At 32.8% G+C, this 17,519-nt stretch overlaps 1 protein-coding gene across 1 annotated transcript in view; it reads left to right on the top strand.

The window, feature by feature from the left end:
* The window catches only part of ACADSB (acyl-CoA dehydrogenase short/branched chain), a 44,693-nt gene extending 34,144 nt beyond the window's left edge, over positions 1-10,549 (top strand). The window contains exons 8-11 of the mRNA XM_051981599.1: positions 3,582-3,671; positions 6,671-6,808; positions 7,521-7,620; positions 8,786-10,549. Of these exons, the coding sequence (XP_051837559.1) occupies positions 3,582-3,671; positions 6,671-6,808; positions 7,521-7,620; positions 8,786-8,856 (399 nt within the window). The 3' untranslated portion in view covers positions 8,857-10,549. The remainder of the gene's footprint in view (positions 1-3,581; positions 3,672-6,670; positions 6,809-7,520; positions 7,621-8,785) is intronic.
* Positions 10,550-17,519: the final 6,970 nt, after the last annotated feature.

A 17,519-nucleotide genomic window follows, 5' to 3' on the forward strand; every position in this document is an offset into this window, starting at 1 on the left:
TACTAGTGCATTTAGCTACTTTTAATCTATTTGCCTTTATAAACTTTCTGTTTATGCTGCATTTGCATATTTTGAAGGTGCTTGTTTCCCACTTAGGAATTGTTTCATTCTTTGAACTTATATCCACAGTACCTAATAAATTGTATTTCACAAATAATTGTTTAATTGGTTGATCATCAGAACAGAATCCAAATGGAAGAATGTTTCTAGATAGGGAAGTCCTATAAATGTCCCTATTTGTTAATAATACATTCCTGATTTATGAAGCCCTAGAACATTGCCTTGTCAAAAGGAGATCCATAATCACTTTTAAAAGCTCCAAAAATAAAAAAAGACAGATGAAGAATATCTGTTTCTCATACTGTGATAGAGATTGTCCATTGAAATGTGTACCATCATCAATACAGAGACTAAAAGTGAACAGTACTACTAGGTCCAGGATTGAAAATTGTATTTTTGAACAATTATTTTAATCACCACAAGTTTCTCTCTGAAATAAAATCCATCCTTTTAATACCCATACTTTTGTAGTATTCTCAGAATATGTGGAGAGTTTGAAGAGATTGTAAGCACATTAAAAACAAGGAATTTTGCAGAAGCAATGTATAGGCTATATTCAAATAAACATCTGACTAAAATAAAGTAGGCTGATTAAATAGCAAGAGTGAAGGGTATCTAATGTTAACCTGTATATTTGATATGCACCTTTGGTTTGCATGTAAGATCAGAACAACAGGAGCAATTATGGGGACCCCTGCAGCAGATCACAAAAAAAACATGGACAAGATTCCTACAGGATGGGAAGGCATATGAGAATTGCTTGATATCTGATCATTAAAAAAAAATAGGCACATCAATTAAGATCACAATTCACTGAAGTCCAAAAATAAATGTATCTTTTGTGAATCATTACAGAACTGATGATTTTTTCCCTCTTTTTTCAGCTTCAGCTACCTAAGTAATTAGCTAATTTTAAATAAAGCTTTAGCCCAGGATTTCCAGAAGGCAACATAATATGTTTTTTTCTGTATGATTTTGGCTTTTCTGGCTGTTTTAAAGTTTATCTGTGATTAAACTTTTGTCAGATAAGGCATTAAAAATTGCAGCACTGGATCTCATTGTTCCTAGGGATATAAATAATATAGATGTTCTGGCAGTAAAATACACTGCCTTGGCTTTACTTTTAATTACTCTAAGTTACTCTTATAGCCTAATTAAAAGTTAAGGTCAGGTAGTTATTATATCTTGGTGTTAATACTTTGGGTACCTTTTAGAGAGAGAGAAATGTGTCACAGCAATAAACAGAAACATCAATCCTTGAAACTAAGCATAGAGAATTGCATTGCAACATTTACAGTAAAAGACTTTTTATTTCCATCGAATCATTTTGATTTACAACTTGTTTTGTCAGTTTTAAATGTCAATAAAATACCATTTATTTCTATGCAAACTTTAATAATAAGAGTTTAGAATAACTCTCATCTCATTGACAGTGCTTCAATGTGATATGCTGTCTCCCCCTGCTTTTGACATTATTTGTATTTTACCTTGGAAAGCAAGAGAATAAAGGAAAATATAAAGAAATAATAATGAAACATTGATGAGTGTGAAGTAAAACACTCTTTAACTCTTATTTTTTCTTTTTTAAAAAAGGACAAATTGATGGAGTTGTTTGGATAATAATCTTTTTTTATTATTCTGGCTTTTTATTTATAAGATATATGCATGGGTGATTTTTCAGCATTGACAATTGCAAAACCTTTTGTTCCAATTTTTCCTCTCCTCCCCCAGATGGCAGATAGACCAATACATGTTAAATAAATATGTTAAAATATAAGTTAAATACAATATATGTATACATGTTCATACAGTTATTTTGCTGCACAAGAAGAATTGGACTTTGAAATAGTGTACAATTAACCTGTGAAGGAAATAAAAAATGCAGGCGGACAAAAATAGAAGGATTGGGAATTCTATGTAGTGGTTTATACTCATTTCCCTTTCGCTGGGTATAGCTGGTTCAATTCATTACTGCTCTATTGGAACTGATTTGGTTCATCTCATTGTTGAAGAGGGCCACGTCCATCAGAATTGATCATCATATAGTATTGTTGTTGAAATATATAATAATCTCCTGGTCTTGCTTATTTCACTCAGCATCAGTTCAGGTAAGTCTCTCCAGGTCTTTCTGAAATCATCCTGCTGGTCATTTCTTACAGAACAATAATATTCCATAATATTCATATACCACAATTTATTCAGCCATTCTCCAGTTGATGGACATCCACTCAGTTTCCAGTTTCTGGCCACTACAAAGAGGGTTGCCACAAACATTCTTGCACATATAGGTCCCTTTCCCTTCTTTAAGACCTCTTTGGCATATAAGCCCAGTAGTAACACTGCTGGATCAAAGGGTATGCACAGTTTGATAACTTTTTGAGCTAGTTCCAAATTGCTCTCCAGAATGGTTGGATTCACTCACAATTCCACCAACAATGTATCAGTGTCCCAGTTTTCCCCACTTCCCCTCCAACATTCCGCATTATCTTTCCCTGTCATTCTAGCCAATCTGGCAGGTGTATAGTGTTATCTCAGAGTTGTCTTAATTTGCATTTTTCTGATTAATAATGACTTGGAGCATCTTTTCATATGGTTAAAAATAATTTCAATTTCTTTGAGAATTGTCTATTCATATCCTTTGACCATTTATCAACTGGAGAAAGGCTTATTTTCTTATAACTGGATAATAATTTAATGGAGCTCACAGATTGGAGCAGAAAGGGACATTTGGCTCCAGCTTAAATTTCCCACTTTATATAATAGGAAACTGAGGCCCATTCAGTAATGATGAAAGAGATGAGACTTGAACTCAAGACTCAGTAAATCTAGTACTCTTTCTTCTTTGCCATACTTATTCTTTTGGATAAACAAAGTAAAATTTTTCACAATTTAATTGGCTCAGACTTGGAGAAAGTAAGGAAAAAACTAGATTTAACATTTTGGCACATATTTACTCACCAAAGCTTCAGTAGTGTGAATTAGAAGTGAATAGTGCTTTTTACTGAATATCTTATATGCTATAATCCCTTTTCACCAAAGCCTTAATAATCTTATTAAACATGATCACGTGTGATTCAGAAGAGAAGTCAACAACAGATTGGATACAGAAAGAACATTCAGAAATGACTTCCCAAATGAGGAGTTGAAAGACACTGAGAAGAGCCTCTAGGAACTTCCTTAGGCCAATCTGAGTGAGACATTTGAGGGATCAAAAAATTGGAAATTAAGAAGGTTGATTATAAAATATTTTTATGTTCTGCTATACAAAGAGATGTACTTTGATGTACATAGTTCAATACATCTTAATATTTCCTTAGACATTGGGATTTTGGTCAGGCCCCTCTAACTCATTTTATACCATTGCTGTTTTAAAAAAAAAACAATTCCCCTGCAATCCTCAATAACTATTGTTTCAAAAAATAATTATTACATCTACCAAGATAAAAACTTTGCCACTGTGGATAAATTAAATATGTGACTCAATCTATCTATCTTTTTTTTTTTTTTTTAATAATTTACAGATGTTAGGACTGGCACAAGGATGTTTTGACCACACCATTCCATATCTTAAAGAAAGAATGCAATTTGGTCAAAGGATATTGTCTTTTCAGGTAAAAATTACAATGATAATTTAACCCTACTCATTTATTTTGTATTATCAGAGAAATCCAACATAAACTTGTAAGGAGTTTCAGTGGAGCAGTAGTAAGAGTCTTAAGAATCGAAAGTTCCTTACTAAAATGGAAGCTATATGAGGGTGTGAAATATGACTTATCTGAATTTTTCTATTTTAGTCATCTACCATAATGTTCTTTTCCCATTTTAAAAAATGTTATTCTATTTTCAGTTCCAAAATTTTCTTTTCACTCTCCCTTCCACCCACATAAGAAGGGAAGAACAAAACTTCCAATATAATTATGTAGTCATTCAAAACAAATTCTCCCATTGCTTATCTACCCCCACCCCCCCAAAAAAAAAAGAAAAAGAAGAAAAGGAAAATCACATTCTTTGATCTATACTCTGAATCCATCACTTCTCTATCTGTAGGTAGATAATCATACTTTATCATGAGTTATTCAGGACTGTAGTTAATCGCAAGTTCCTAACTCTTTCAGTTGATTGTTCTTACAATATAATTGTAGTTATATAAATTGTTCTCCTGATTCTGTTCACTTCATTCTATGTCAGTTCATACAAGGCTTCCCAGATTTTTCTAAAACCATCCCCTTTATTTCTTTTAATACAAAATCATAACTTGTATAGCCATTGCTCAATTGATGGGCATCCCCTTAGTTTCTGATTCTTTGCTACTACAAAAGGTTGCTTAGGTTACCTGCCTATTGTCTTCATTTTATAAATTAGAAAACTAAAGCTCAGAAGGTTGGTTCAATGATTTGACCAGTTTCACACACATCTAGCAAAAGTTGGGATTAGGATGCAAACTCTTGCAGAGTCCCAAACCAAAACTGTCCTCCACCTCTGTGCTTGGAAGGTAGATAGTGCATTGCATTTGTCAAGGAGCTTTCATTCATAATTGTATCATTTCTCTCACCAGCATCATGAGATTAGGAGGCCCAATGGTGACTTTTCTGTGGTTGCACAGCTATTTAGTAATAGAATCATACTTAAAAACTCTCAGTGCTGCTGCTTTTTTCACAGAGCCTTTGATGTAATATCCTACATTATCAGATAAAGCAGGGGTCCTCAAACTTTTTAAATAGGGGGCCAGTTCACTGTCCCTCAGACTGTTGGAGGACTGGACTATAGTAAAAACAAAAACTTTGTTTTGTGGGCCTTTAAATAAAGAAACTTCGTAGCCCTGGGTGAGGGGGATAAACATCTTCAGCTGCTGCATCTGGCCCACAGGCCATAGTTTGAGGACTCCTGAGATAAAGGAGAAGTGTTCAGTGTTCTTTTCTCTTTTACACTATAGGAAAGAGGTATTTATTTATAGTAGAAAAAATAAAAATCAATTATATTTAAAATGATAAAATACTTTATGAAAATAATCATTATTCTCTAAAGCATTTTATGTAGGCAAAATTGCTTATATGGTATATTATACACACACACACACACACACACACACGTATATATATATATATTTTTTTACATGACCAAACTGTTATTTTGCTGTACAAAAAGAATTGGACTCTGAAATATTGTACAATTAGCCTGTTAAGGAAATCCAAAATGCAGGTGGGTAAAAATATAGGGATTGGGAATTCAATGTAATGGTTCTTAGTCATCTCCCAGAGTTCTTTCACTGGGCATAGATGGTTCAATTCATTACTGCTCCATTGGAACTGATTTGGTAAATCTCATTGCTGAAGATGGCCAGGTCCATCAGAATTGATCATCATATAGTCTTCTTGTTGAAGTATATAATGATCTCCTGGCCCTGCTCATTTCACTCAGCATCAGTTCATGTAAGTCTCTCCAGGCTTTTCTGAAATCATCCTGTTGGTCATTTCTTACCAAACAATAATATTCCATAATATTCATATACCACAATTTATTCAGCCATTCTTCAATTGATGGGCGTCCACTCAGTTTCCAGTTTCTGGCCACTGCAAAGAGGGCTGCCACAAACATTCGACACACATATATTTTTAAATTAAAAAATAGTTTTGAAAAAATTTTAAGATTGTTTTGGAGGATTTTAGATTTTCAGGCAAAGTTATTCATTTATAATTATTCTTAATTTTATATGAAATTTTAATTCATCATTGAATGAAGCTCCTATATTGTAAACATCTAGGGTTTCTATGTTTCTTGGACATATTACTTTCAGAGCTAATTCTTCCACCATTCTCTGTTTTATTAGAGAAGGCTAATTCCTACTTGAATGGGTAATTATATTATTCAATTCAGGCATCAGAAATCTTTCAGTTTTCAAAAAATATTTCTGGCTAACATATTCTAAGGTTTATTTTTTTCTTATAAATTTTTTATTATTTGCTTTTCATATTGATGGTTTCAAAACTTTTCATGCAGGTTGAGCATTTTTTAAGTGCAGTATGAAAAACAAAATAACTTCTATTGGATTCTACCATCCTGGGAAGAAAACTGTGTGTTCATTTATGTCCCCATGGTAGTTATACTTTACTATTGTTGCTTACAAGGAGAATAATGAATGTTTTTAAATGTTTTTTAGCACTCCTATATTTGAAAGACTTTTGTGCTTGGGGAAATTTCAGAATCAAGGTTTTTTTTTCCCCCAAATAATGAAATTGAGTTTGACCAAATTTTGGCTTTGCTAAAATTTACCATGAACTTATCTTTTAAGAATAAGAAATTATAATTAAGTAAAAAAAAAAACCAGTTTTATCTAACTTTGTGCTATCTTATATTCTATTATCTTGAATATTTATTGTGAAGAATTATATGAACTTTGAAATGCTCCAAGAAAAGAGGATTTTAACTATGCATATGGTATCATATTTCATTTTAGAATGTAGATTAAGCAGTATTTAAAAAGTAATGCACATAAATTTCCTTTTCTTACATCTGAATCTGGCAGTTTTCCCCAACAAGGCATTCCTTTAAGAATGAGAGATGTTTTTGCAAACTACAATTATAACTTTAATGCTGGGTCTGAATATTGTAGGGAATTCAACATCAAATAGCTCAAGTGGCCACGCAGCTTGAGGCTGCGAGATTGCTGACATACAATGCTGCCAGACTTTCAGAAACTGGAAGACCATTTGTAAAAGAAGCATCTATGGCAAAATATTTTGCATCAGAGGTAAGAATAGAAATCTGTGCTCAGTTTTTTTTATTGTGTATCTAACAGGTTCATAAAGATTTTTGCTCAAATTATTAAGGAAATCTGCTGACTTAGACTACCTTTGGGAATTGAATAAATGAAAATATGATTAAAACATTTTGATATTTTTGAGAGCACAAAGTATCTATTAAGTTGTCTCTTGTAGGATTTTTAATTGAAACAGAATAGTTTGATAGAATTAACACTTCAATTATAATTAGTTTAGCTACTTATTAATGGTGAAATTATATAATACGTTAAGTATCACAAACCACACCACAAGAGAAGCAACAAAGAAACTATTTCTTGTATATGGTGCCCTGGTATTACATGTTAATGATATTCAAAGATGGGGGGAAAAACTTTGTCCTGATATATATCATATATTAGATATTTAACTTATAAGGCTTTTTGAAGGGGCTTAGAAAATTACAGAATTATTATTTTATCAATAAATCCTGGCATTTTGTCCAGTAGTCAAGTGCAGAAAGCTGACTAATTTACCTAGTTAACTAAAGAAAAGATATTTTAAGGTATGGAAGCCAAATATTATTCTATTTAAAAATGTCATCCTTTTCAACTAAAATTTATAGTGATTATTTCTAAAAATGTTTTACATATTAAAAAACATTTAATTCTAGTATATAGAATGGTGTAGCTCATTATTATATAATATTTAAATTTTTGCTAGGTTGCTGGACAGACAACTAGTAAATGCATAGAATGGATGGGTGGAGTAGGGTATACCAAAGATTTTCCAATGGAAAAATACTTCAGAGATGCAAAGATTGGTAAGTAGACCTATTTTTATATTTTTAATTATTTCTCAGAAGCTTATCTTCTACTCATAATGTCTGAAAACTATTTTTCCTCCTATTGCTTCAAAAAATTCACATTGATTTAAAGTACCAATCTTTTAACAATGCACTTAGATTCTTAAGGTCACAAACACACATGCACACATATACACACCACAGCCTAAATATAAAACCAAATTTAATGCCTAGTTAGAACTCTTAATATTATCTTGATTTCTTTGCATTTCTTTAATAATTGGTATGGCTTAATTTAAATTATAGTCCTAAAACTATAGTTTTAGAAGCAGTTGTCTAATAAAGTCTGACTAGTTCTAAACTTCTCCCTGCTAATTAAACAGGTAAAATTCCATTGACTTCTTAAGTGACTTATTCCATAACAATAAGTCCAGGTCTTATTTATATTTGAATACTTCATTGAATCTTCAGTCTCAGCCATATATGTTCCTTCTACTGAAAAAGGTGGCAACCCATTCATACTTTTTCATTCAATACTATTGTTGACCTCAGTTTCCTACAAATTCCCCACAGAATATTTGTGCTGGATTCTAGAGGCCTATCTCTAGGTTTCTACATCTTCTCTGTAACTTAGAAGATGGAGACTTGCAGTTCCTAATGTGAACTCTAAAAATCTTTGCCATCCATAGTTCTCTGTTTGACAAAAATCAGTTTTGTCCTATATATCCTTAACTATATACTAGTCTTTTGGGGGGAGTCTTTTTTTATAGCTTTTTATTGACTGAACACATGTATGGGTGATTTTTCAACATTGACCCTGCAAAAACTTCTGTTTCAACTTTTTCCCTCCTCCTCTCCACTCCCTCCGCAGCAGGTAGTCCCATATATCTTAAATATGTTAAAGAACCATATATTAGTCTTTAAACAGTTAGTGACTTTTTTTGATAAAGATTTGAATATTGTCATCACTAGAATAATTTTTCTACAAGTTTGTTTTCAATAGATGTAATAATTAAAAGATAACTAGAAAGGAGTTTATGTTTGCTCTTTCTTTCATTGATTTTTAGTTATAGGGCAGAAAATTGGTAAGTAAAACTCGGCAGAAAATTTGAATAACACTCAATACCATACATTTACTTCCTCTTATTTCCATTTTCCCCTTCCATCCTATCCTGTGTTTTAGGTACGATATATGAAGGAACATCAAATATCCAGTTAAATACCATAGCAAAATTTTTAGATCAAGAATACTGAGAGTCACAAGAATAGGAAGACTGTTACTGAAGTCACATATGTAAAACATATATCGAGTGCCTTATATGGGAAACAGTGGAATATTTTCAAGCTGGAATAATCTTTTGCACTGCTTATATTCTTTTGGAGTATCTCTCTGCTCTTTCTTGTCATCAGTGATTTAAAACAGGTAACTTTGCTTCATGATGTACAAAGATTCCTTTTCCCAACATTTGACAAAAGTAAGATATTCCCTTTGAGTTAATTATTTTTAAAGCTGTCATTTTAACTTCATTTAAAAATCTAACATATTTCTAATACAGATCGGAGAAATTGGTATCAGGTAGGTTATTTCTGTTGTATATCTTTGCAGATTCACCAGTGCCTAGTATAGTGCATCGAACCTATTTTGCACGTTTCTTGAAATATTGAATGTTAGTAAATTCAGAAATTGATAGAACTTCCTTAAGAAAAAGAAATTCAGTCATTTTAAATATCAAAGAATTTATATAGTATAATAGTATAAATCAGTTAAAGGAATTGTTATTTAATTTATATTTAATTCAATGTGATGTTTGCTGTTAATTGAATTTATTTTAAAATTATAGTCAGATCATTTCAATAGATAGTTTAAAAAATAAATCTCAAGTTAAAAAAATAAATCTCAGTATCACTTGTATGGTTAACCATACAGTCACGTTGTGTGGCTAAAAAACTTTGTAAAATATTTTTAAAACAGTCAGTTTTGTAAAATTAAAGATTCCCCCCCCCCCCGCAGTAGCTTTCTGAATCTAAATTGTAGATTGTTACTTCTAATTAGTTTTTTGAGCTTTATTGTGGAAAAAAAAAACCCAATATTGTGTTTTTCGAAGAAAGAAGATATTTAAGTCTATGGTGAAATGTGAATTGTTTTACTATTTTATTTTAAAAGAATCATACTGCAAATCAGAGAAGTTTGAAATTTGATATCAGGTACATTTTCAAAATAACTCTCCTTATACAAATAATAGTTAAGCATTTGAAATGTATAAATACAACCTAAAGAGAGGAACCATCTTTGACTAATGGAGAGAGAAATAAAGAAAAATTTAAAATGTAGTTCAGAAAAGATAGCAATCTACTGTACTATAAAATAAGTTGATGATGAAAGTCCTAACATTCAACCCTTCAGATCAACAAATCAGAGAATTTGATAAAGAAGATAGCACAACCATTGCACTTTAGTTGACTAGTTAAGAAGCTAGAGAAATTGAAGGAGGTCCTGTTAATCGTGCCAAAGAATTATATACATAATAATGTCAGTCCTTGCTGGACTGGGGTGGAAAGGATTGATGCCCCAAAGTAATGTTTTCAGTCTCGTTAGCAATTAATTGAATTGATGACTTCAAAGATTGTTTTCAGAACACAATAAATTGATTGGTATCAGAACTATTATACTTACCATTGGATAGCTTATGATATGTTATTGGCATTGCATTAAACTTAATGGATAAGGAATTAATCTCGTTTCTATCAGAAGTGATAGATAAAATATGTATTAAGCACTTACTACATGCCAATCAGCATGCTAAGTATTAAGATTATGTTAAGTCAGCATTATTTTAACTTACATATCCTTACATTTGCCAGAGCCATTGGTATTACTGTGTATTATCATGTGGACATGTGATTACAGTACATTTTAATAAATATTGCCATTGAATTATTTCATAAATGAATTTTTGCTTTTTAACTAACATATATATCCATGCCATTCTATGTGTTATAATTCATTACTTTTTAGAAAGTGGAAAATCAGGGGCTAAGATTTCAATGTTCTGATAAATGTAGCATTGTTTATGATTGTTCATATTTGTGACTTTCAGGGAAAAAACCCAGTAATCCATGCGTGGTTGTTTTTTGTTTAGTAATGATTAATAATTAATTTAAATACCTATAAGAATGCTTTCACTTACTAAGAGTTAATATTTATCTATTATTTAAACCCATTTATGGCAGTTTTCAGATAAGACTCACAGTAATGGTCATAATTTTACACTCTGGATTTCCAGGTAAAACTTTTAGGAAAAATTTTCTTGTCCCTTCTATTAATTTCAAACTAAGAGATCTCCAGCAAAAAAGGGTCTCCTTGTTTGCAATGCAGATAGTAGTTATATGTCCTACAGAGTTATTTTCAGAAAGCCATAGTGATTTTGTTTTGGATCATATAGGTGTTTTTTGCTTTTGTTATTATAGGGAATTCTCTTCTCTATGCATGGAGATTAGCCACCAACTGAGCTGCAATTTGTAGCCTTAAGAGAACTACCTGGGACATTGAAAGGAAAATTAACTTGTTGGGGGTTTCACAGGCAGCATTAAGTCAGAGGTAGTACTTGAAGCCAAGTGTTCCTAATTCCCAGCTGGCTTTTTATCCACAAAGCTTAGTTGCCTCTTTGGCATATTGTTTTATACTTGATGCTTAATAGTTTATCACTTTGTAATCAAAAGTATATCTCCTTTTTAAAAAAATCTTTTTTTCCTAATTATATTGGGACCTTCTTTTTTTCTTGTGTTACTGTGTGAGTTGTTCCTTCATCTGCCATGTCATTTTATTTTCAGAATTGTCTGGCCATAGAACTGGTCAATCAATTCCATGATTTGGTAGAGAGATAGATTTGAATACCTACTTTGTTCAAAGCCCTCAAGTCAAAAATAAAATGATCCTTGTCCTTAAGTAATTTTCCCCTGGGGACGAGACAGGACACAAATCACTTTTCAAAAAGGAAAGTTGTAGAAGAGAGAGAACACTGAGAAGAAAATGGGGAAAGAGTCTCTTGTCTTAGCTGGGATGAGCCTTGAAGAAAAACAGGGAGAGAGAGAGTGACAGATAGACACTAGAATCCTAAACTTGGACTGAAGTCACACATAACATCAGCTCAGGAGTTATATCTTCAGCTGTAGGGGATGAGGCACATTCAGAAGACATCCGACACATGCATTAGGGGTCTTTGCCAGGCCCTAAATTCCAGTCCTAACTGTAGGAGAGGAATGAATATCTCTGGCCATAATATCTTTTAACTCCTTGTTTTGTTTTCATTTGGGTACTTACTCTTGCAGTGTAGATTATACAATTCACGCTTGCCCTTTCTTTCTAGGGTACTCTTGCCTGTCCTCTCATAGTAGTTCAGATCAGGGAGTTAATTTCATTTAATTCAACAAACATTGGGTTTGCTATGTGCAAAATATTTTGCACAGTATTTTTCTGTGTTAAGAACTAATGTTATTCAAAATAACAACTCACTGTTAAGCTGAACTTTATAAATTGCTTCCTAGTTCTACAGAGATATACAGTGTGATTGCTCACAATTGTTCTTACTACAACAACATAATTAGAAGTATCACATCCTTATCAGCAAGCATCCTTCAGGAGAGGGCCCAGAAGCCAAACACTAGTCAGAGTTCAGTTCTAGGAGATCACTATATCTCGTCTTCATGCCAAGAGATGACAGCAATGAGAGTGAATTGGAATGTCGATGCCATCTCTGGCACAAGACCCCATATGAATTCAGAAAGTGGAGCAATGATAAAAATGTCAAAGCTGGAAATGAGTAACTTGAACCAACTCAGGAGCAGAGTTTTCACTTCAAGACAGTTTGTTCTGTGTCAGAACACCAGAATATCCTTTTGCAGCAGATCTTCATGGATTGTTCATGAATTCAAAGAGTTGGATTTAATGAAATTTTACCTTTACTTGCAGGCGTTATTACATCTTTGGTAAGAAAAGGGTAAAGAGCTTACATTTCAATGGACTTGTTTTTTTTTTAATCAAATGGTTTTCCTTATAGGTAAGATTTTTTCATTTTTTGAGTATAGAATTAAAATGGAAATAATTTCAAAGCTGTGTCTGACACAACAACCACACTTGAATCTTTTTGAATAGGAGTGACTAGCATTTGCATGGTACTTGGTGATTTACAAAATACTTTACAAATCTCTCATTTATATCTCACAAAAATTCTGGAAAACATGCCCTGTTATTATTATCCTTATTTTATGGTTGAGGGAAGTGAGCCAGTTAGGAGTTGTTAGTTGCCCAGGACTACACAACTAGAGGCAAGATTCCAACTCAGGTCTTCTTAAGTTCAGATCCAGCACTACATCATGCCTCCTAGCTACTTAGGAGTGAGATAAGCAAAGGATTATATCTTCTTTGTTTCCTTCACAGTACCTAATTCTCTTTGACATAACCAACACTCAGTAAATGATCATTAGATAGGTAAATGATTGATCAGACTCAGGAATATGCTGTTGATCCCACCTATTCATTGTTGTTACATTTTGAAAATGGTCCTTTAATAGATGTATTATGTGTAACATGTACAATTCCTTTGGATATTAATATTCTACTCTTTCTAGATTCCAAATTGACAGAAGACAGTAATATACCTCCTTATTGGTGTCAAGCTTGTGTTAAAGCCATACTCTAAAGAACTGCTTATGAACTTAAATTTTAAAGTTATCCATGTCCTTTCAGTAATAAATTCCCAAAGATTAATTTGAAAGAGATATGAAAACAATAAAACAATATCATTATTGAAATAGTTGGAATGGTGACCTAGAATGTAGAAAGAGGTTTTTCCCCCACATCTTGTGAAAGTGCAGGCAATAACTTCAGATGGCATCATAATTCATTCTCTAGGCTAAACACTATTCTGACCACTTATGACCCTAAACTAATACAGATGTGCTCCTAATTCCAATAGATTTTTAAAAAATAAATCATTGCTTATAGCAACCTAGGGACAATTTCCCGAAGAACAGATTTTTAAACTAGCTTTACTTCATTTCTAATCTACAATAGAAATTATAAAGGGTCAAAGAATATTCTTTCAAATCAAACATTATTGTTATATTAATGAAATGTCCTAGGAACTTTTTGGTAGCATCTTAATGCTATATTTTGAAGAGGGGGAAGAGGCAAGATGACAGAGAGCAGACACAGCTTATCTGACCTTCTCCGAGCTTCTCTCAAACCAATAGTAGATTAAGTCTCTGAACTAGTTTTAGAATGACAGAACTCACAAATATTTGGAGTACAACAAATTTCCAGAAGCTACTTTGGAAGAATTTCAGAACAGGTCTGTTTCAATCAGGCAGAGGGAGAGGCTCTGAGCCCAGACTGCAGTGTAGGGAGCCTGGGGCAAGGAGCTAAGGTGGGGAGCCAGGGCATTGCAGCCTCTGTGTACCAGGGAATCTACTGTGAGGTTTTTAGGCTGTGAGACGTCCAAAGCAAGTTGTGAACCCCCGAACTCCAGAACATTGGACTTGGCCATATTTACCCAGCACTGGAAGTCAATCAGAAACATGGGTCCCAGGGCAAACTAAAGCAGCTATTGTCCCTTTGCCTTAAGAGCAGACCTCAACCTTTAAAAAATGAGCAAAAAAGCAAAAAGAACTCTGAAAATAGACTGCTTTTATGGAGAGAGAGAGAGAATGAACAGACCTCAAATCCTGAGGTTCCTAAAGGCAAATCAGCTCCAGTTGAAGCCTCAAAGGGTGATATTAATTGGTTCCCATTTCACAAAGATTTCTTAGAAGGTTTCAAAAAAGATTTTAAAAGAGAGAAGAAAAATGGGGAAAGGAAATGAGATCTTTGCAAGAGGGTATGGAAAAGGAAAAACAAATTATCTGAAGAAAATTCCTTTAAAAATTGATATGATGAAATTGGAAAAGCATATAACTCCTAAAAAATAGATTTGATGAAATGGAAAAGGTAAATAATTCCTTACAAAATAGATTTGATGAAATAGAAAAAGCATATAATTCCTTATAAGATAGATATAAAAAAGAAATCAATTTATTGAAAAATAAAATTTGTGAAGTGGGAAAAAAATACAATGAACAAAACAACTCATTTAAAAATTCAATTGGCCAAATACAAAAGGAGCTAAAAAAAAAAGATAACTGAAAAAAAATAATTCATTAAAAATTAGAGTTGAAAAAATGGAAATGAATGACTCAATGAGACATCAAGAATTAGTCAAAATTCAAAAAATGAAAAAAATAGAAAATGTTTTTCATTGGAAAAACAACTAACCTAGGAAATAGATCTAAGAGAGACAATCTAAGGAATATTGGACTTCCTGCAAATCATGATGAAAAAAAAAGTCTGGACATCATCCTTCAGAAAATCAAGGAAAACTGCCCTGATGTCCTAGAACTAGAAGTATAATAGAAGAATTGAAAGAATTCACCAATCTCCTCCTGAAAGAGATCCCAAAATGAAAACTTCAAGGAATATCATAGCTAAATATCAAAATTATCAGATCAAAGGGAAAATATTGCAAACAGCCAGAAAGAAACAATTTAAATACCAAGGATCCACAATCAGGATTATCCAGGATCCAGCAGCTTCCACCTTAAAGGATTGAAGGGCCTGGAATCTGATATTCCAAAAGGCAAAGAAACTTGAATTGAAGCCAAGAATCAACTACCTAACTAAACTGAACATTATCTTTCTTTTTTTTTTTTAATTTTATTTTATTTAATAATAACTTTATATTGACAGAATCCATGCCAGGGCAATTTTTTACAACATTATCCCTTGCACTCGCTTATGTTTCGATTTTTCCCCTCCCTCCCTCCACCCCCTCCCCAAGATGGCAAGCAGTCCTATATATGTTACATATGTTGCAGTATATCCTAGATACAATATATGTTTGCAGAACCGAACAGTTCTCTTGTTGCACTTGTTGTTGTTGGAGAATTAGATTCAGAAGGTAAAAACAACTCAGGAAGAAAATAAAAAATGCAAATAGTTCATATTCGTTTCCCAGTGTTCTTTCTTTGGGTGTAGCTGTTTCTGTCCATCATTTATCCACTGAAACTCAGTTAGGTCTCTTTGTCAAAGAAATCCACTTCCATCAGAATATCTCCTCATACAATATCATTGTCGAAGTGTATAATGATCTCCTGGTTCTGCTCATTTCACTTAGCATCAGTTCATATAGGTTTCTCTAAGCCTCTCTGTATTCATCCTGCTGGTCATTTCTTACAGAACAATAATATTCCATAACATTCATATACCACAAATTTACCCATCCATTCTCCAATTGATGGGCATCCATTCATTTTCCAGCTGAACATTATCTTTCAGGGAAGAAGATGGACATTCATTGATACAGGTGAATTTCATTTATTTTTAATAAAAAGACCAGAGGTGAACAAAGAATTTGATCTCCAATTACAGAACTCAAGAGAAGCACAAAAAAGGTAAAAATGAAAAAACTCTTGAGCACTATATCTCTTATGGGTATACTTAGAGAGATTAATGTGACTTTATTGTGATAATATGAAAAAGAAATTAGAGTGGAAAGAGTATTGCACTGGAAAAAGAGAAAAAGGGAGGCAAAATGAGGGGAATGGAGGTGAAATCTCACAAAGAGGCAAAAAAGACTGTAATTGAGGGAAAGAAGGGAATGAACATTGTATGAATCTTACTCTCACCAGACTGGTTCAAAGAGAGAATATCTAGGCATAATTGGTTTCACAGAAAAACTTCTCTCACATTATAGGGAAGTGGGAAGAGAAAGGGGAAAGAAGGGGGAGGCGAATAGAAGGGAAAACAGAAGTAGTAGGGGAAAACGTATAAGAAAGGGGGAGGAACTGTAAATGGGAAGGGCTGTTTGAGGGAGGTAGTGGCCAGAAGCAAAATACTGGGGAAGAGGGAAAGGGAGAAAGGAAAGAGAAAAGCATAACTTGGGGTAAATAAGATGGCAGAAAATACAGAATTAATTATTTTAACTGTGAATGCAAATGGGATGAATTCTCCCATAAAATTGAAGCAGATTGCTGACTGGATTAAAAGTCAGAATCCTACAATATGTTGTTTACAAGAAACACATTTAAAGCAAAGTGGTACATTTAGTAAAAGGCTGGAACAGAATTCATTATGCTTCAGCTGAGGTTAAAAAAAAAAAAAAGCAGGTGTAGTGATGCAGATCTTAGCTCAAACAAAAGCAAAAATCTAATTAAAAGATAAACAAGGAAATTACATCTTGCTAAAAATGTATCATAATGAATCAATACTAAGCATATACACCAAGTGGTATAGCATCCAAATTCCTAGAGGAGAAGTTAAGAGCTGCAAGAAGAAATAGACAGCAAATCTAGACTAATGAGGAATCTCAACCTTGCTCTTTCAGAACTAGATAAATCGAACCACAAAATAAATAAGAAAGAAGTTGGAGAAAATTGAATGGAGACAGGAGTATGCTTTTTTCTTAGCAATTCATGGAATCTATATAAAAATTGATGATGTCTTAGGGCATTAAAAACCCCAAAATCAATTGTAGAAAGGCAGAAATAGTAAATGCATTTTTTTCAGATCATGATGCAATAAAAATTACATGCAATAAAAGGCCAGGGGAAAATAGACCAAAAAAGTAATTGGAAACTAAATAATCTAATCCTAAAGAATGAATGGTTGAAACAACAAATCATAGACACAATAATTTCATCCAAGAGAATGACTATAATGAGATAACAATACCAATATTTACGGGATGCAGCCAAAGTGGTAATTAGGGGAAATTTTATATCTTTAGATGCTTACTTGCATAAAATAGAGAAAGAGAAGATCAGTAACTGGGCTTACAACTAAAAAAGCTAGAAAAAGAACAAATTAAAACCCCCCAATTAAATAC

Source organism: Antechinus flavipes, chromosome 2 (genome assembly GCF_016432865.1).
Source record: "Antechinus flavipes isolate AdamAnt ecotype Samford, QLD, Australia chromosome 2, AdamAnt_v2, whole genome shotgun sequence".
In the NCBI taxonomy this organism is placed as follows: domain Eukaryota; kingdom Metazoa; phylum Chordata; class Mammalia; order Dasyuromorphia; family Dasyuridae; genus Antechinus; species Antechinus flavipes.